Source organism: Babylonia areolata, chromosome 35, assembly GCF_041734735.1.
Source record: "Babylonia areolata isolate BAREFJ2019XMU chromosome 35, ASM4173473v1, whole genome shotgun sequence".
Classification (NCBI taxonomy): Eukaryota; Metazoa; Mollusca; class Gastropoda; order Neogastropoda; family Buccinidae; genus Babylonia; species Babylonia areolata.
In genome coordinates, this window is record NC_134910.1 from 7,272,441 (window position 1) to 7,292,440 (window position 20,000).

Genomic DNA, 20,000 nt, shown 5'->3' on the forward strand with positions numbered 1-20,000 from the left:
CACAGAACAACACAACACAACATAACACAGCGCAACACAGCGCAACACAGCGCAACACGAACATGACAATACAACACACCACAGAACAACACAACACAACACAGCACAGCACAGCACAGCACAGCACAGCACAGCACAGCACAGCACAGCACAACACAACACAACACAGCACAACACAACACAACACAGCACAGCACAGCACAGCACAGCACAGCACAGAACAACACAACACAACACAACATAGCACAGCGCAACACAGCACAACACACCACAGAACAACACAACACAACACAACACAACACAACACAACACAACACAGCACAGCACAACACAGCACAGCACAGCACAACACAACACAACACAGCACAACACAGAACAACACAGCACAACACAACATAGCACAGCACAACACAGCACAACACACCACAGAACAACACACCACAGAACAAGACAACACAACACAACACAACACAACACAACACAGCACAGCACAGCACAGCACAGCACAGCACAGCACAACACAACACAACACAGCACAACACAGAACAACACAGCACAACACAGCACAGCACAGCACAGCACAGCACAACACAACACAACACAGCACACCACAGAACAACACAGAACAACACAGCACAACACAACACAGCACAGCACAGCACAGCACAGCACAGCACAGCACAGCACAACACAACACAGAACAACACAACACAGCGCAACACACCACAGAACAACACAACACAACACAGCACAGCACAGCGCAACACAACACAACACAACACAGAACAACACAACACAACACAGCACAACACAACATAGCACAGCACAACACAGCACAACACACCACAGAACAACACACCACAGAACAACACAACACAACACAGCACAGCACAGCGCAACACGAACACGACAATAACATGATACGATGCACGGGGGGGAACAGGAAGCGATGACCATGCTCAAGTCCAGCATCAACCCCAAGTGCCAGGCGTTTGGCGACTACTCGGAGCAGGTGTCGGACACCTACAAGCTGATGGGGTCCGTCCACCTGGCCCAGGGCAACATCGAGCGTGCCCTCCGCGCCTACAAGAAGGTCAGTGTGCACGTCCGCGTCGGTGCTAGGTTAGAGGTTGAAGGTCGCACAGTCTGCTAAAAGGTCAGTGCGCATGCCTGTGTGTGTGTGTGTGTGTGTTAGGTTAGAGGTTAAAGGTCCAATAGTCTGCAAAGAAAGGTCATTGTACAACTGTGTCTCTGTCAGGTTAAAGGTTAAAGTTCCCATAGCCTACAAGGTCAGCGCATGCCTGTGTCTGTGTTAGGTTAAAGGTTAAAGGTCCCACAGAAAGGTCAGTGTGCACACCTAAGTCAGTGTTAGGTTAAAGGTTAATGGTCCCACAAACAGGTCAGTGCACGTCTGCGTCAGTGTTAGACTAAAGGTTAAAGGTCCCATAGCCTGCAAAATGTTAATTGCAGAGCTAGGCTAAAGGTTAAAGGTCCCATAGCCTACAAAAAGGTCATTGCAGAACTGTGTCTGTCTCAGGTTAAAGGTTAAAGGTCCCGTAGCCAAAAGAATGTCAGTGTATGCCTGTGTCTGTGTTAGGCTAAAGGTTAAAGGTCTCACAGAAAGGTCATTGCAGAACTGTGTCTGTGTTAGGTTAAAGGTTAAAGGTCCCACAAAAAAGTTTAGTGCACGCCTGTTCCTGTTAGGTGAAAGGTTAAAGGACCCATAGCCTGTAAAAAGGTCAGTGTGCACACCTAAGTCAGTGTTAGGTTAAAGGTTAAAGGTTCCACAAAAAAGGTCAGTGCACATGTGCGTCAGTGTTAGGCTTAAGGTTGAAGGTCCCATAATCTACAAGAAGGTCAGTTCATGCCCGTGTCAGTGTTAGGTTAAAGGTTAAAGGTCCCACAAGAAGGTCAGTGCACGCCTATGTCTGCGTTAGGGTTAAGGTGGGAGGTCCTACGAGAAGGCCAGTGCACACCTGTGTCAGTGTTAGGTTAAAGATTAACTCACTCAGTATGGCCAGCCCTCTCTTCTCCTCGACACAGACCCCTCGGGTGTCCAGTGGGTGTCTGAATGACCCAACCTTTAGCTTCTGTCGTCAGAATTGTGGTATCTTTGTCAACATTCACCTCTTCAGTATAAGAGCCTTCCGCTTGCAATATTTTGATGATGGTAATTGGGGTGAAATGCTGTTAACGTCGTCTCTTTCGCTGTTCGTATGGAGAGAGTTAAAGGTCCCACAAAAAGGTTAGTGCACACCTGTGGTTGTGTTAGGTTAAAAGTCCCACAAAAAGGTCATAATGCACACCTGTGTCTGTGATGGGTTAAAAGTTAAAGGCCCCACAGTCGCTTTATTGCTGTAAGGGGCAATCATTTCATATCTATCATGTCTGGGCCGTGGAGGCTGCGATGCATGGACTGGAGGTGAGTGTGTGGAGGAGGGGGGTGGAGGGTGTGCAGGGTGGTGTGTGTGTGTGTGTGTGTGTGTGTGTGTGTTGGGGCTCATGTGCGTTTGTGTGTGTTTGACTGTGCTTTCGTATCTGTGAGGCTGCGTGTTTGGTGCATATCTGTTGTGCATGTGTGGGTGTGTGTGTGGGTGTGTGTCTTCGTGTTTTGCATTTATTTGCTTGTTTATCATCATTGTTGTCTTGTTTATTTGTTTATTTATTTATTATTATTATTATTATTATTATTATTTTATTATTGTTTTCATTACTGCTACCTTTTTTTTTTATATCATAATTGTTGTTTATTTATTTATTTATTTATGTAAGCTTATCTATAATTTATTCACCTTTTTTTTCTTTTTCTCAAGGCCTGACTAAGCGCGTTGGGTTACGCTGCTGGTCAGGCATCTGCTTGGCAGATGTGGTGTAGCGTATATGGATTTGTCCGAACGCAGTGACGCCTCCTTGAGCTACTGAAACTGAAACTGAAACATGTCTGGGACTCGGCACAGGAAGGGGGGTTGGGGGGGGGGGGGCAGCTCTATCCTCTTCCTCCGCTGTTCTGTTTTTTTAACCTTTCCCGGAACTGAGGTCGGGTACCTGTTCACACCTGGGTGGAGGGGGGAAAATCAAAGTGCCCTTTCCTAAAGGACACAGCACCCATGTAGAACCGGGGGTCTCGAACCCAGGTCACTGGTGAACACTGGATCACAAGTCCATCACCTAACCAATTCTGCCACGACGGAAAAACAACAACAAAAAAACAAAAACAAGAGAGGCAAGGCCTTCAAGACTCACTTGTGATAAATTAAGTCCCCTAGCATTAATTACAGAGTAATTTCCCTTTTTTTTTTTACTATCTGCACCAAAACGTTTGCAAAATAAATAAAAATTCCATGCTTAGCAAAAGAAGTTGTGGTTTTGTTGGTGTTGCAGATGTGATGGTGTTGCGGTTGTGTTCATGTTACAGTTGTGGCTGTGTTGCGTTTGTGTTGGTGTTGCAGCTGTGGTTGTGTTGGTGTTGTGGTTATGTTAGTGTTGCAGTTGCAGTTGTGTTGGTGTTGCAGTTGTGTTTGTGTTGGTGTTGCAGTTGTGGTTGTGCTGGTGCTGCAGTTGTGGTTGCGTCGGTGTTGCAGTTGTAGTTGTGTTGGTGTTGTTGCTGCAGTTGTGGCTGTGTTGGTGTTGCAGTTGTGGTTGTGTTAGTGTTGCAGTTGTGGCAGTGTTGGTGTTTGTGTTGCAGTTGTTGTGTTAGTGTTGTGCCTGTGCCTGTGTTGGTGTTGGTGTTGCAGCTGTGGTTGGTGTTGCAGTTGTGGCAGTGTTGGTGTTGGTGTTGCAGTTGTGGTTGTGTTGGTGTTGCAGTTGTGGCAGTGTTGGTGTTGCAGTTGTGGTTGTGTTGGTGTTGCAGTTGTGTTGTGATGGTGTTGGTGTTGCAGTTGTAGTTGTGTTAGTATTGCAGTTGTGGCTGTGTTGGTGTTGCAGCTGTTGTTGTGTTGATGTTGCAGCTGTTGTTGTGTTGATGTTGCAGCTGTTGCTGTGTTGGTGTTGCAGCTGTGGTTGTGTTGGTGTTGCAGCTGTTGTTGTGTTGGTGTTGCAGCTGTGGTTGTGTTGGTGTTGCAGCTGTGGCTGCGTTGGTGTTGCAGTTGTGGTTGTGTTGATGTTGTTGCTGCAGTTGTGGCTGTGTTGGTGTTGTGGTTGTGTTGGTGTTGTTGCTGCAGTTGTGGCTGTGTTGGTGTTGCAGTTGTGGTTGTGTTAGTGTTGCAGTTGTGGCAGTGTTGGTGTTTGTGTTGCAGTTGTTGTGTTAGTGTTGTGGCTGTGCCTGTGTTGGTGTTGGTGCTGCAGTTGTGGTTATGTTGGTGTTGCAGCTGTGGTTGGTGTTGGTGTTGCAGTTGTGGCAGTGTTGGTGTTGGTGTTTCAGTTGTGGTTGTGTTGGTGTTGCAGTTGTGGTTGTGTTGGTGTTGCAGTTGTGGCAGTGTTGGTGTTGCAGTTGTGGCTGTGTTGGTGTTGCAGTTGTGGCAGTGTTGGTGTTGGTGTTGCAGTTGTGGTTGTGTTGGTGTTGCAGTTGTGGCAGTGTTGGTGTTGGTGTTGCAGTTGTGTTGGTGTTGCAGTTGTGGCAGTGTTGGTGTTGGTGTTGCAGTTGTGGCAGTGTTGGTGTTGCAGTTGTGGCAGTGTTGGTGTTGGTGTTGCAGTTGTGTTGGTGTTGCAGTTGTGGCAGTGTTGGTGTTGGTGTTGCAGTTGTGTTGGTGTTGCAGCTGTTGCTGTGTTGGTGTTGCAGCTGTTGCTGTGTTGGTGTTGTTGGTGTTGCAGCTGTTGTTGTGTTGGTGTTGCAGCTGTGGTTGTGTTGGTGTTGCAGCTGTTGCAGTGTTGGTGTTGGTGTTGCAGTTGTGTTGGTGTTGCAGCTGTTGTTGTGTTGGTGTTGCAGTTGTGGCAGTGTTGGTGTTGGTGTTGCAGCTGTTGCTGTGTTGGTGTTGCAGCTGTGCTGTGTTGGTGTTGGTGTTGCAGCTGTTGTTGTGTTGGTGTTGTTGGTGTTGCAGCTGTTGCTGTGTTGGTGTTGCAGCTGTGGTTGTGGTTGGTGTTGCAGTGCTACGGCATTGAGCAGCTGGTGCTGGGGAAGAACCACAAGAAGACCAAGGACACTCTACGCACGATGGAACTGCTCATGTCGTCAGTACTTTTCTTCCCTGGTTTGATCAACAGAATCATTCATCTGTTTGTGTATTTGTTTATTCATTTTTTAATTTTATTTATTGGGGGTGGGTGGGTGGGGGGGGGTTAGGGGGGTGGGGGTTGGTGGTTGGGGGATAGTTGTGTTCAAGGACAAGGACGCGGTACTCAACATGGGGCTGCTCATGTCGTCAGGACGTTTCTTCCAACTTTGATCAGCAAGACTGTTTATCTGTTTGCGAATTTATTTATTTATGTATTTTATTAATTTATTTATTGAGGGGGTCGTGGGTGGGACTGTTGTGTCCAAGGAAAAGGACACAGTACTCACTATGGTGCTCATGTCGTCAGTATATTTCTTCCTCTTTAATCAACAAGACTATTCATCTGTTTGTGAATTTATTTATTTATGTATTTTATTAATTTATTTATTTAGTGGGTCGTGCGTGGGACTGTTGTGTCCAAGGACAAGGACACAGTACTCACTATGGTGCTCATGTCGTCAGTATATTTCTTCCTCTTTAATGGACAAGACTATTCATCTGTTTGTGAATTTATTTATTTATGTATTTTATTAATTTATTTATTGAGGGAGTCGTGGGTGGGACTGTTGTGTCCAAGGAAAAGGATACAGTACTCATGATGGGGCTGCTCATGTCGTCAGGACGTTTCTTCCCACTTTAATCAGCAAGACTGTCTGTCTGTTTGTGAATTTATTTATTTATGTATTTATCAGTCTATTTATTGAGGGGGTGTGGGTGGGGAGTGTTGTGTCCAAGGACAAGGACGCGGTACTCGGCATAGAGCTACTCATGTTGTCAGGACGGACGTTTCTTCCCACTTTAATCAACAAGACTGTTTATCTATTTGTGAATTTATTTATTTATGTATTTTATTAATTTATTTATTGAGGGGGTCGTGGGAGGGAGTGTTGTGTCCAGGGACAAGGACGCGGTACTCAGCATACAGCTACTCATGTTGTCAGTATATTTCTTCCTCTTTAATCAACAAGACTATTCATCTGTTTGTGAATTTATTTATTTATTTATGTATATTATTAATTTATTTATTGAGTGGGTTGTGGGGGGGGGGGGGGGACTGTTGTGTCCAAGGAAAAGGACACGGTACTCACCATAGGGCTGCTCATATCGTCAGGACGTTTCTTTCCACTTTAATCAGCAAGACTATTTATCTATTTGTGAATTTATTTATTTATGTATTTTATTAATTTATTTATTGAGGGAGTCGTGGGTGGGACTGTTGTGTCCAGGGAAAAGGACACAGTACTCACCATGGTGCGCATGTCGTCAGTATATTTCTTCCTCTTTGATCAACAAGACTGTTCATTTGTTTGTGAATTTATTTATTTATGTATTTTATTAATTTATTTATTGAGGGGGTCGTGGGGGGGGGGGGGGGGGGGGACTGTTGTGTCCAAGGAAAAGGACACAGTACTCATGATGGGGCTGCTCATGTCGTCAGTAATCAGCAAGACTATTTATCTATTTGTGAAGTTATTTATTCATTCATTTATTTATCTATTTATGGAGGGGTGGGTGGGTGGGTGGAGGTCGGTGGGTGGACTGTTGTGTCCAGGGACAAGGACGTGTTACTCACCATGGAGTTGCTCTGGTCGTCAGTACCTCTCTTCACTCTTTCATCAACAAAATTATGTATTTATTTATTCATTTATTTATTCATGTATTCATCTATTCATTCAGTTTGTATGTGTGTGTGTGTGTGTGTGTGTGTGTGTGTGTGTGTGTGTGTGTGTGCGCGTGTGTGTGTGTGTGTGTGTGTGTGTGTGTGTGTGTGTGTGTGACTGTTGCAGAAGCCCCGGCATGGCCAACAAGTTTGTCCTCAACGCCGAGGACGAGCTACAGAAGCGACCCCGTTTCAACAGTGTGGTCAACAGGACCTCTGCCCTCGGGGGGTTCAAACCCCAGTCCTAGACACACACCACACGTGCACACACACACACACACACACACACACACGCACACACATGCACGCACATGCACTCACATATACACACTCACGCATGCACATACACACACACACATGCACACACACACACACACACGCACACACACGCACGCACATGCACTCACATATACACACTCACGCATGCACATACACACACACACACACACACGCATGCACACGCATGCACACACACACACACACACACGCATGCACACGCATGCACACACACACACACACACACACACATACATACACTTCCTTTCTGTCTTTACCTGTCTTAAGGATTTTTTTAAAAAATGTTCCATTATTAAGTTTTGTTTTAATGGTGTGTGTGTGTGTGTGTGTGGGGGGGGGGGGGGGGGGTTGCGGGGGAGGTGGTTATAGTCTTGTGTGGTTTTAAACACACATTGATTCATATATTACATAGACTAGATCCATTCATTAGAAATCATCTCTGGTGTGGATATCAGATACTGTAAAAAAAAACCCACAAAAAACAAAAAAACCCAACTCATTTGGATACGGTACTTATTGACAGAAGTATTGCATTCTATTCATTACATATTATTTCTGGTGTCCCCAAAAACTCATTTGGAAAGTTATTCATTTGATAGAATCATTACATTGCATTTATTACAAATGATTTCTGGTGCCAAACAGCAGATATTAAAAGAACCCACCTCGTTTGGAAAGTTATTCATTTGATAGAATCATTGCATTTCATACAGTAGAAAATTAATGATTGAACATGATTTCTGGTGTAGGCAGCTGATACACATATGTGTGTATGATAGTCGTTTTCGACTATGACCATCGTTCTGCGGAGGTAACTGCTGTACCGACTATCTAGGCAGTGGTGGAGAGTATCTTGTCCACGTAACATCCTCACTCTCTACCGACTATCTAGGCAGTGGTGGAGAGTGTCTTGCCCACGTAACATCCCCACTCTCTACCGACTATCTAGGCAGTGGTGGAGAGTATCTTGTCCACGTAACATCCCCACTCTGTACCGACTATCTAGGCAGTGGTGGAGAGTATCTTGTCCACGTAACATCCCCACTCTGTACCGACTATCTAGGCAGTGGTGGAGAGTATCTTGTCCACGTAACATCCTCACTCTCTACCGACTATCTAGGCAGTGGTGGAGAGTGTCTTGCCCACGTAACATCCCCACTCTCTACCGACTATCTAGGCAGTGGTGGAGAGTATCTTGTCCACGTAACATCCTCACTCTCTACCGACTATCTAGGCAGTGGTGGAGAGTATCTTGTCCACGTAACATCCTCACTCTCTACCGACTATCTAGGCAGTGGTGGAGAGTGTCTTGCCCACGTAACATCCTCACTCTCTACCGACTATCTAGGCAGTGGTGGAGAGTGTCTTGCCCACGTAACATCCCCACTCTCTCTCTGAGCCAAGAGGTCAGCGTTGGGGATGGTTCCCAAAGGCCAGCTAGCCGCCAGGGCTGCAGCACTAAGAGCCAGTGCAATTTTGCCTCCCAAGTTTGAGAGTTCATAGTCCTTGACAAAAGACTAAGCTGTAAAGTGATTTCCCATCGCAATGGAGAAACCACTGATAACACAGCTCTCACTTTGCTGTTGGCCCAACTGTAGACTTCCGCATATTGTTTGACAGAAACACGGCCACACATTTTTTAATATGTATTTGTATTTCTTTTTATCACAACAGATTTATCTGTGTGAAATTTGGGCTGCTTTCCCCAGGGAGAGTGCGTCGCTACACTGACAGCGCCACCCATTTTTTTTGTTGTTGTAAATTTTCCTGCATGCAGTTTTGTTTGTTTTTCTTATCGAAGTGGATTTTTCTACAGAATTTTGCCAGGAACAGCCCTTTTGATGCCGTGGGTTCTTTTACATGCGCTAAGTGCATGCTGCATGCTGCACACGGGACCTCGGTTTATTGTCTCATCCGAATGACTAGCGTTCAGACCACCACTCAAGGTCTAATGGAGGGGGAGAAAATATCGGCGGCTGAGCCGTGATTCGAACCAGCGCGCTCAGATTCTCTCGCTTCCTAGGTGGACGTGTTACCTCCAGGCCATCACTCCACAGATTTTATTGTGAAGACGTGCTGCTAGAAAGAAACAGGTTGTAGAAGAGTAAGTAATGTTGGCAGAAATCCTCGTTTTCAGTTCACGGAAACTTCTAGAAGGAAACAAAAAAAGAAATCAAAATACATTTTCCATTTATACGTGTATGATGTTGAGGTGAGGAGAGACAGCGTGGTGACAGAACCGGTCAACTCTCTCCATACGAACGGCGAAAGAGGCGACGTTAACAGCGTTTCACCCGAATTACCATCATGAAAATATTGCAAGCGGAAGGCTCTTATACTGAAGAGGTGAATGTTGACAAAGAATACCACAATTCTGACGAATGGAAGCTAAAGTTTGGGTCATTCAGACACCCACAGGACATCCGATGGATCTGTGTAGAGGAGAAGAGAGGACTGGCCGTACTGAGCGAGTTAAACCTTTGGGTTTCTGATCCAGTGTTCACCAGTGACCAGGGTTCGAGGCCCCGTTATGACGGTTAGAAAAGATACTTTTTTTTTTTTTGTTTGACTTCCTTCATTTCACCCAGGTGTGAATGGGTACCCGACTTAACCCTTTCACCGCCAAGCTCGCATTTGATGCACAGGCGTGGTAGAGGACCCCTGTCACTGAAAGGTGACCATTCATTGGTCTGTTATCCATGAACCTACTGCTCTTAATGTTCGGTGGTAGGATAGGCCATATTTTCTATACATCGCAGGGGGGGTGGGGTGGGGGTGGGGGTGGGGGGGAATCCCCAGCTGTTTTTAGCCACTGTCGTTTCTGTGTTTACACCACAAGGGAATTTTGTACTCTGAATTGACTGGCGGTGAAAGGGTTAAGTCTGGGAGGGTTGAAACAGTGGAAGGGGAGGGTTGGGTCTGGCATTTCCCTGTGCCGAGCCTTCCACACAGTGGATATGATATCACTGCCCCCGGTGGCCCTGAATAGGGCTGTGGAAACCTATAACTTCATTTTGTTTTACCTTTTTTTTTTTTTACATTGAGGCTGGGTGATTGATGTGGTCTATATATATATATATATATATATATATATATATATATATATATATATATATATATGTGTGTGTGTGTGTGTGTGTGTGTTTTCATCGACATGTTTCTGTTCATGTTACACCTTTGTAAAGGTTTTAAGGAGAGGGTATTTTTCTCATAGGTATTGCGGAAATGTTGTTGTGATGGCTTTTTAACATCTTTTCGTGTATGCGATATTAGATGAAGGCTGTGGCGAGTGTGTGTGTGTGTGTCCGCAACAGCCAAGTGGTTAAAGCGTTGGACTCTCAGTCTGAGGGTCCCGGGATCGAATCTCGGTGACGGCGCCTGGTGGGTAAAGGGTGGAGATTTTTACGATCTTTCAGGTCAACATAGGTGCAGACCTGCTAGTGCCTGAACCCCCTTCGTGTGTATATGCAAGCAGAAGATCAAATAGGCACGTTAAAGATCCTGTAATCCATGTCAGCGTTCGGTGGGTTATGGAAACAAGAACATACCCAGCATGCACACCCCCGAAAACGGAGTATGGCTGCCTACATGGCGGGGGTAAAAACGGTCATACACGTCAAAGCCCACTCGTGTGCATACGAGTGAACGCAGAAGAAGAAGAAGAAGAAGAGGCCCCACCTGTTTTTTTCACGCCGAGCCCTTGGACACAGTGGATGTGAATATCACTGCCCTCAGTGGTTTGTTTCCGGTTGTGGGGGACCTTGAGCCTTGAACCTTGTGTGAATAATTCACAAGGTTAAAAGCTTCCACAGCCTTCTATAGTCACAGGGGCCGGTGAATTATGTGGATTTATTCCTGGAGGACAGCCAGAGAGAGAGAGAGAGAGAGAGAGAGAGAGAGAGAGAGAGAGAGAGAGATGTTTGCACACATGACCATATTACTTTTTGTTGTGTGATATTTTGTTTGTTGGTGAAGGGGATGTTTGTATTGGAGGGAAGAAAGGGAATCTTTTTTTTCTTATTTAAAAAAAAATTCTGAACAAGATATTTTTCTTCTTTGATTTCCTTGGATAATGTGGTGTATATGTTAGTGTGTGTGTGTGTGTGTGTGTGTGTGTGTGTGTGTGTGTGTGTGTGATTATTACCCTGCACTACTTGTCAGTTTCTCTCTCTCTCTCTCCCCCTCCTTTCCCACACAGATAGGTACACTTGTATGGCATGTACACTTACACACACACACACACACACACACACACACACACCCCCCCACCCACACACACATCTCCCCCACTCCCCCTACTCTCCCTCCACACCAACAGCTGTTTCTTGTTGTGTCGTGGGTGCCCCATCAATTGCTGTTCTTGTTCTTCCTGTTGTGACTTTCACCCCCCCCACACCCCACAGCCACCCTCCCACCCACACCCCCCTATCCCCTCAACACACACACACACACACACACACACACACACACACAACACTCCCCCCCCCTCCCCCACACATCTCCCCCACTCCCCCTACTCTACCTCCACACCTACAGCTGTTTCTTGCTGTGTCGTGGGTGCACTTCAACTTGTTGTTGTTGCCCCATCAATTGCTGTTCTTGTTCTTTCTGTTGTGACTTTCATCCCCCACACACCCCACAGCCACCCTCCCACCCACACCCCCCTATCCCCTCAACACACACACACACACACACACAACACTCCCCCCCCCCACACACACATCTCCCCCACTACCCCTACTCTCCCTCCCCACCTACAGCTGTTTCTTGTTGTGTCGTGGGTGCCCCATCAATTGCTGTTCTTGTTCTTTTTGTTGTGACTTTCACCCCCCACACACCCCACAGCCACCCTCCCACCCACCCCCCCTATCCCCTCAACACACACACACACACACACACACACACACAACACTCCCCCCCTCCACACACATCTCCCCCACTACCCCTACTCTCCCTCCCCACCTACAGCTGTTTCTTGTTGTGTCGAGGGTGCCCCATCAATTGCTGTTCTTGTTCTTTCTGTTGTGACTTTCATCCCCCACACACCCCACAGCCACCCTCCCACCCACACCCCCCTATCCCCTCAACACACACACACACACACACACACACACACACACTGCAGTGAAAGCTCGGGTCACAATAAAAGAGACGAAGAATTGAATTTTGACGCTTTAATTTGGAATGGCGGGAGTGGGCGGGAGTGGGGAATCAGAAAAAAGAGTTCGAGCTGAGAAATGTATAAATATAGACACAAGTTGTTCATTCAGAAAAAACCACCACCACCGACTAGCTACAAGGATCAACAGTCAATTTGCACTTGAATACAATTTTTTGTTGTTGTTTATATATATATATATATATATATATATAGATATATATGTACTTATTTCAAGTTTTGGATTCTGGTCTACACTGATTTCTATGATCTATCGTGAAAGAAATTGGATATGAAAAAAAAAAAAAAGTTTTGAAACCTGGAAGTTTGTTTGATGTCATTAGTTCCGTCCGGATTTTATAATATTACTAAAATATGATTTTGTGTGTTACTGGTTCTTTGAAGAAAATGTTTACCATGGCAAGTAATTTAGAGCAAGTAGTTCTTCGAGTGGTTTCCATAGCACCCAGAAGTACACAATGCCTGGGATAAAAATTAAAAAAAAGAAAGAAAAAAAAAAGATAAATAAACACACGAGCAAGTTTTGCAGTGTCCTTTGCTTAGCTGATTTGTTCAACAAACATGTTTCTGAAAGTCTTAGAAATGGTCAGAAACAGAATTTTGCCTGTTTCTGTCAGTTTGAATATACCTAGCCTGCCAAGTCTAGTTGATTGACTGTCGCCTTGGAATAGAATCACTGTTCATCCCAAATTCTCCTCCTTTACAACTTTCTTTTGCTTCATAACAAACCTACTCACCCCAAATTCTCTTCATTTTCAAAGTTCGCTTGTTTTAGAGCAACATGACTATGCGTCCCATATTCTCATCTTTTTCAGCTTTCGCTTGTCCGTCCCAATAAAATTACTGCTCGTCCCAAGTTTTCTTTTTGCAGTTTCGCTTGCTGCATAACAAAATTACAGTTCGTCCTAAATTTCTCTTCTTTGTCAACGTTGACTTGCATTAAATCAGGGCAAAATCATTGTATGTCCCAAATTCTGTTTCTGTTCCAGCTTTGGCTTGCTTCAGAACAGAGCAAAATTAAGACAAGTCGTCCCAAATCCTTTTCTTTTTCAACTTTCACTCACCACGGAAAAATATCGTCCCATAATCTTTTTCAAACTTTTCTTGTTTGAGAACAAAATGACTGTTCGACCCAAAGTCTTTTCAATTTTCACTCGCTTCATAACAAAATCGCATTCGTCTGCTTGCATCAGGGAGCAACAATTCCTCTCGACCCAAATTGTCCTCTTTTTCAGGCTTCAGAACAAAAGTACAATTCCTCCAAAATTCTCCCCTTGGTTTTTTTGATTTTTTTTTAACATCATTCTTTTGTTTTTGAACAAAATTTAAGACTCGTTCCATTTTAATTTCTGCTTCATCCTTTTGCTTGCTAAAGACCAAACCAACAATTCGTCCAAATTCTCTATCCAAAAAAAGTCACTGCCTTCTAAACAAGATCGCTATTCCTTGGAAAATGTGTTCTCTCGACAAAAGCTCGGTTCATCACAAACTCTCATCTTTCACCTTGTGTTGATTTTTTTGGGGGGCAAACCCAGTCCTCCTCACAATTTGTTTTCTTTATCTTTTGCTTGTTTCAGAACAGTCACAGTTTGTCCCCAGATTGTCTTTCCTTTCTCAATCTTTTTCCGTGCTGAAAACAGAAGCACAATTCTCCCCAAGTTATCTTCTCTTGCAGCTTTGCTTGCTTCAGATAAAAAAAAAAAAAAAAAAAAAAAAAAAAAAAAATCGTCCCAAGTTCTCCGCTTTTACAGGTTTCAAGACAACAAGTCCTTTTCCCTCCAAAACTCCCTTCTTTTTTTCAGCTTTCGCTTATTTTCGAACAAAAATCATCATTCCTCACAAACTTTCACCTGTGTCAAATTTAGTTCGCTTTTGAACAACATAAATCGCTACTCTTGTAAGTCTTGTGATGGTGTCCACTATCTGTCTTCTGAAAAATAATCACTTTTTTCTTATAATAAGATTGTGTGTGTGTGTGTGTGTGTGTGTGTGTGTGTGTGTGTGTGTGTGTGCGTGTGGTCAGTTGGAAATCGCAAAATATAAACTGAGAAAGCACCAAAACAACCATGCCTTCAAAACCTGGCTATCGTATCGTCTGTCTTTTACCGTCAGAATTAACTTCCTTATCAGACGTCTACGTCTGCCAGTGGACATGGAGACATGGATCAGAGCCATCTGTAGAGGGTGCGCCTAAATCCTCGACAGTATGTAAAAGGCAAAAACAAACAGACAAAAGAAACCCTGACCCGAAGAAAATCTGCTTCGGAAAAAAAAGATAAAAAAACAAAAAAAAAAACACGACAATATAAATCATTGCAAACCCGAACCCGTCAACTACCACTCCATTCCAAACAGTATCACACTCTTCACAGTATTTTTCCGATGTTGGACAGCAGTCGTGTTGGAACAAACACAGTTCTGACGCCTTTGCGGTGCCAGTGAGGGCAATGCAGTGCCAGTAACATGCAGTATTCCTCTTCCGATTTCCCACCCTTCCCATCTCTTTGCGCCCGCAAACAACTTCCATGAAAACAAAAACTGTATGGATTTGTTCCCTGGACAACAAAAATCTGGCAAGAAAAACAACAACCCAACATTCCTGTTTCCTTTGCAGACTATCCTTCAAGATAAAAAAACCGTTTCATTTCATCAAGCTCTTCCTAACCAGGCTGGAAATGAATCTAGAACTGAACAGCTCCTTTGGAAATCATGTCGGCACCAGTTCCCTTCAGTACCGAGATATATCTTCCCACAAGCAAGCAAATTCACACACACACACACAAAAAAGATTCGGAGTTGTTAAAATGGGGGAACCAATGGTATTCTGAACGTTGCCATACACACACAAAAAACCCCCCAACCCAGACCATCTGTGACTGAACAATACCAGATACCAAAAAATGTGAGAGAAAAAAAATCCAAAAATAAGATATTCTGAACGTTGCTATACACGCAAAGAAACCCAACCCAGACCATCTGTGACTGAACGATACCAGATACCAAAAAAATGTGAGAGGAAAAAAAAAATCCAAAAATCATCCCATTCCATATACTACTCTGGAACTAACAAACTCCAGTTTCGAATTGAAAAACCAAAAGCAAATGACGGGTCCTGCCTTGAATCGTGGGTGAGCCTCTCACAGCGAATCACTCATGAAAAAAAACAGAGGTGAAGGTGACGGGTTACCATGGCGATCACCTGCCAGGTTCACTGGGATGTCTTGGGTATCGTACCGAAGAGGTAGTTCCCCTTGTCGCTAGCATTTGTGGACAGGAAGTACTGGTGCCACAACTGCTCGAAGTCCGTCTTGGAGATGAGGTTCTGCTCGTTCCCCTGAAAATATACGTCGAAACGTTCAAGGAAAAGGAAGGCAAGGCAAGGCAAGGCAAGGCAGGGGTAGGCAAGGCAAGGCAGGGCAGGGCAAGGCAAGGTAGAGGTAGGCAAGGCAAGGCAGGGCAAGGCAAGGCAAGGCAGGGCAGGGCAGGGCAGGGCAGGGCAGGGCAAGGCAAGGCAAAGGCAGGCAAGGCAAGGCAGGGCAGGGCAAGGCAGAGGTAGGCAAGGCAGGGCAGGGCAATGCAGGCAAGGAAAGGCAAGGAAAAGACAGGAAAGACAAGGCAAGGAAAGGCAAAGGCAGGCAAGACAAGGCAAAGGGAAGCAAGGCAAGGAAAGGCAGGCAAGGCAAGGCAAAGGGAGGCAAGGCAAGGAAAAGGCAGGCAAGGAAAGGCAAGGCAAAGGCAGGCAAGGCAAGGCAAGGCAAGGCAAAGGCAGGCAAGGCAAGGCAAAGGGAGGCAAGGCAAGGCAAGGCAAGGCAAAGGCAGGCAAGGCAAGGCAAAGGGAAGCAAAGCAAAACAAGGCAAAAGCAGGCAAGGCAAGGCAGGGCAAGGCAAAGGGAGACAAGGCAAGGTAAGGCAAAGGCAAGGCAAAGCAAAGACAGGCAAGGCAAGGGAAGGCAAAGGGAGCCAATACAAGGCAAAGGCAGGCAAGGCAAGGCAAGGCAAAGGCAGGCAAGGCAAGGCAAAGGGAGGCAAGGCAAAACAAGGCAAAAGCAGGCAAGGCAAGGCAAGGCAGGGCAAGGCAAAGGGAGACAAGGCAAGGTAAGGCAAAGGCAAGGAAAAGGCAGGCAAGGCAAGGAAAAGCAAGGTAAGACAAAACAAGACAAATATTCAAGGTAAGATAAGGCAAGGCAAGACAGATTTTCAAAGCAAGACACATAAGGCAAGGCAAGGACAAGGCAAGGCAAAATGGATATTCAAGGCAAGACAAAGCAGGCAAGGCAAGGCAAGATAAGGAAGACAAGGCAAGGCAAAGGCAGGCAAGGCAAAGGCAAGGCAAGGGCAGGTAAGGCAAGGCAAGACAAAGCAAGGAAAAGACAGGCAAGGCAAGGCAGGCAAGGCAAGGCAAGGCAAAGGGAGACAAGGCAAGGCAAGGCAAGGCAAGGCAAAGGCAGGCAAGGCAAAGGCTGGCAAGGCAAAGGGAGACAAGGCAAGGCAAGGCAAAGGCAAAGCAAGGCAAAGGCAGGCAAAGCAAGCAAAGGCAGGTAAGGCAAGCAAAAGGCAGGCAAGGCAAAGCAAGGCAGTAACAACAGCAGTAGCAGCAGTAACAAACAGCAGTAGCAGTAGAAGCAGCAGCAGCGGTATGAACAACGTGCATGATTTGAAGGCCGTGACATCGGCAGACTGACCTCCACCAGAACATCGAAGGCCTTTTTGCTGTCGTCTTCCTTGTTGCCGAAGATGGTCTGGATGGCCACGTACTCTCCCTTGTCGATGAACCCATCACCTGGACACAGAAAGCCATCACTACTCAGGTGGGGGGATGGATATTGGCGGAGAGAAGGAGGGGGAGGGGGAGGGAGAGGGGGGCGGGTTCGGGGGCGGGGGGCTGGGGGGGGGGGGGTGTTGGGAGGGTTGGTGTGGATGTGATGCGGGCAGTATTGATATGAGGAGACGTGCGCAACAGCCGAGTGGTTTAATTAAAAAAATTAAAATTATTTATAAGGCGACACTCCTCATTGAACCAAGGCGTTTTAGGTAATCTAAACTTGTTTGAAGAAGATGGTATGGATTTCTTGGCAGATTTAGTAATTAAGTCTGAGAATATTTGCATAGGATCTTCACTTTGAAGAATCTCTTCTTGGATCTCTGATCGTATGATTGTGGTATAAAGATCCCAGTTAGCTTTTTTGTAGTTTAGGTGTTCAGGCTGGGAAGTGTTTATAAAGGTAGAAGGAGTTAATATAGTTGGAAAATGATCACTACCATATAGGTCTTCAAGTACTCCCCACTCATAATCTAAGGCTAATGAGGGGTCGCAAACAGCCAGATCTAAACAGGACAGTTTGCCGGTGGATAACTGAATATAAGTTGGAGTTTTAGTATTTAAGCAACATAAATTTAGTTCTGTAAAAATATTTTCAAGAAGTAGACCCCGGGCAGATGTTTCTTCACTTCCCCAAAGTGGGGAATGAGTGGTTTAATAAAGCGTTGGACTTTCAATCTGAGTGGTCCCGGGTTCGAATCTCGGTTAACGGCGCCTGGTGGGTTTTTCCAATCTCCCAGGTCAACACATGTGCACACCTGCTTAGTGCCTGAACCCCCTTCGTGTGTATACGGCAAGCATAAGGTCAAATACGCACGTTAATGATCCTGTAATCCATGTCAGCGTTCGGTGGGTTATGGGAAACAAGAACATACCCAGCATGCACCCTCCGCCCCGAAAACGTTAGTATGGCTGCCTATATGGCGAGGTAAAAACAGTCACACACGTAAAAGCTGACTCGTGTAGGTCTGCATACGAGTGAAGTGGGGGCTGCAGCCCACGAACGAAGAAGAAGAAGATATGAGATGAGTTATATCGACGTGAGGTGGGTTGTATCGATACGAGGTGAGTTATATGGACGTGACGTAGGTTGTATCGATACGAGGTGAGTTGTATCGACGTGACGTGGGTTGTATCGATACGAGGTGAGTTGTATCGACGTGACGTGGGTGGTATCGATACGAGGTGAGTTATATCGATGTGGGGTGGGTTCTTTCGATACGAGGTGAGTTATATCGACGCCGGTGAGGTGGGTTGTATCGATACGAGGTGAGTTGTATCGACGTGAAGTGGGTTGTATTGATACGAGGTGAGTTATATCGACGTGAAGTGGGTTGTATTGATACGAGGTGAGTTATATCGACGTGAAGTGGGTTGTATTGATACGAGGTTAGTTATATCGACGTGAGGTGGGTTGTATCGATACGAGGTGAGTTACATTGACGTGACGTGGGTTGTATCGATACGAGGTGAGTTGTATCGACGTGAGATGTGTTGTATTGATACGAGGTGAGTTATATTGACGTGAGGTGGGTTGTATTGATACGAGGTGAGTTATATCGACGTGAAGTGGGTTTTATTGATATGAGGTGAGTTATATCGACATGAGATATGTTGTATTGATATGAACTGAATTATATCGACATGAGGTGGGTTGTATTGATACGAGGTGAGTCATATCGACGTGAGGTGGGCTGTATTGATACGAGGTGAGTTATATCGACGTGACGTGGATTGTATTGATACGAGGTGAGTTATATCGACGTGACGTGGGTTGTATCGATATGAGGTGAGTTATATTGACGTGAGGTTGGTTGTATCGATACGAGGTGAGTTATATCGACGTGACGTGGGTTGTATTGATACGAGGTGAGTTATATCGACGTGAAGTGGGTTGGATCGATACGAGGTGAGTTATATCGACGTGACGTGGGTTGTATCGATACGAGGTGAGTTATATCGAAGTGACGTGGGTTGTATTGATACGAGGTGAGTTATATCGACGTGAAGTCGGTTGTATTGATACGAGGTGAGTTATATCGACGTGACGTGGGTTGTATTGATACGAGGTGAGTTATATCGACGTGAAGTGGGTTGTATTGATACGAGGTGAGTTATATCGACGTGAAGTGGGTTGTATCGATACCAGGTGAGTTATATCGACGTGAAGTGGGTTTTATTGATATGAGGTGAGTCATATCGACGTGAGATATGTTGTGTTGATATGAGCTGAGTTATATCGACATGATGTGGGTTGTATTGATACTTGTGGGTTGTATTGATATGAGTGAGTTATATCGACGTGAGTTGGGTTAGTGATGGTGTCGGGTTTGGTTTGTGCAGAAATCTGGCGTTGGGTTGGTTTTTCATGGGCTGATTCGTGTTGTGTGGGTGGGTTTGTGTTGTGCGGGGTGGTTTGTGTTGTGTGTTGGGTGTTGTGTGGGTGTGTTTGTGTTGTGTGGGTGGGTTTGTGTTGTGTGTTGGGTGTTGTGTGGGTGGGTTTGTGTTGTGTGGGTGGGTTTGTGGTTGTGGTGGTTTGGTTGTGTGTTTGGTGTTGTTGGGTGGGTTTGTGTTGTGTGTTGGGTGTTTTGGGGTGGTTTGTGTTGTTTTGGGTGTTTTTGTTGGGTGGTTGGGTGTTGTCTGGGTGGTTTGTGTTTTGTGGGTGGTTTGTGTTGTGTGGGTGGGTTTGTGTTGGGGTGTGTTGTGTGGGTGGGTTTGTGTTTTTGGTGGGTGGGTTTGTGTGGTGGGTGTTGTGTGGGTGTGTTTGTGTTTGTGGGTGGTTTGTGTGTTGTGTTTGTGGGGGGTGGGTTTGTGTTGGGTTTGTGTTGTGTGGGTGGGTTTGTGTTGTGTGTTGTGTGGGGGGGGTTTGTGTTTTGTGGGGGTTTGTGTTTGGGT

The 20,000-nt window shown here is 45.5% G+C and overlaps 2 protein-coding genes across 2 annotated transcripts in view; one reads left to right on the forward strand and one right to left on the reverse strand.

The window, feature by feature from the left end:
- Positions 1-7,207, forward strand: part of LOC143277952 (tetratricopeptide repeat protein 23-like) — a 31,086-nt gene extending 23,879 nt beyond the window's left edge. The window contains exons 12-14 of the mRNA XM_076582933.1: positions 944-1,093; positions 5,024-5,106; positions 6,938-7,207. Coding sequence (XP_076439048.1) covers positions 944-1,093; positions 5,024-5,106; positions 6,938-7,058 — 354 coding nt within the window. The 3' untranslated portion in view covers positions 7,059-7,207. The remainder of the gene's footprint in view (positions 1-943; positions 1,094-5,023; positions 5,107-6,937) is intronic.
- Positions 7,208-13,982: 6,775 nt separating this feature from the next.
- Positions 13,983-20,000, reverse strand: part of LOC143278059 (calexcitin-2-like) — an 84,738-nt gene continuing 78,720 nt past the window's right edge. The window contains exons 6-7 of the mRNA XM_076583076.1: positions 16,969-17,066; positions 13,983-15,620 (exon numbers count right to left, since the gene is read on the reverse strand). Coding sequence (XP_076439191.1) covers positions 15,495-15,620; positions 16,969-17,066 — 224 coding nt within the window. The 3' untranslated portion in view covers positions 13,983-15,494. The remainder of the gene's footprint in view (positions 15,621-16,968; positions 17,067-20,000) is intronic.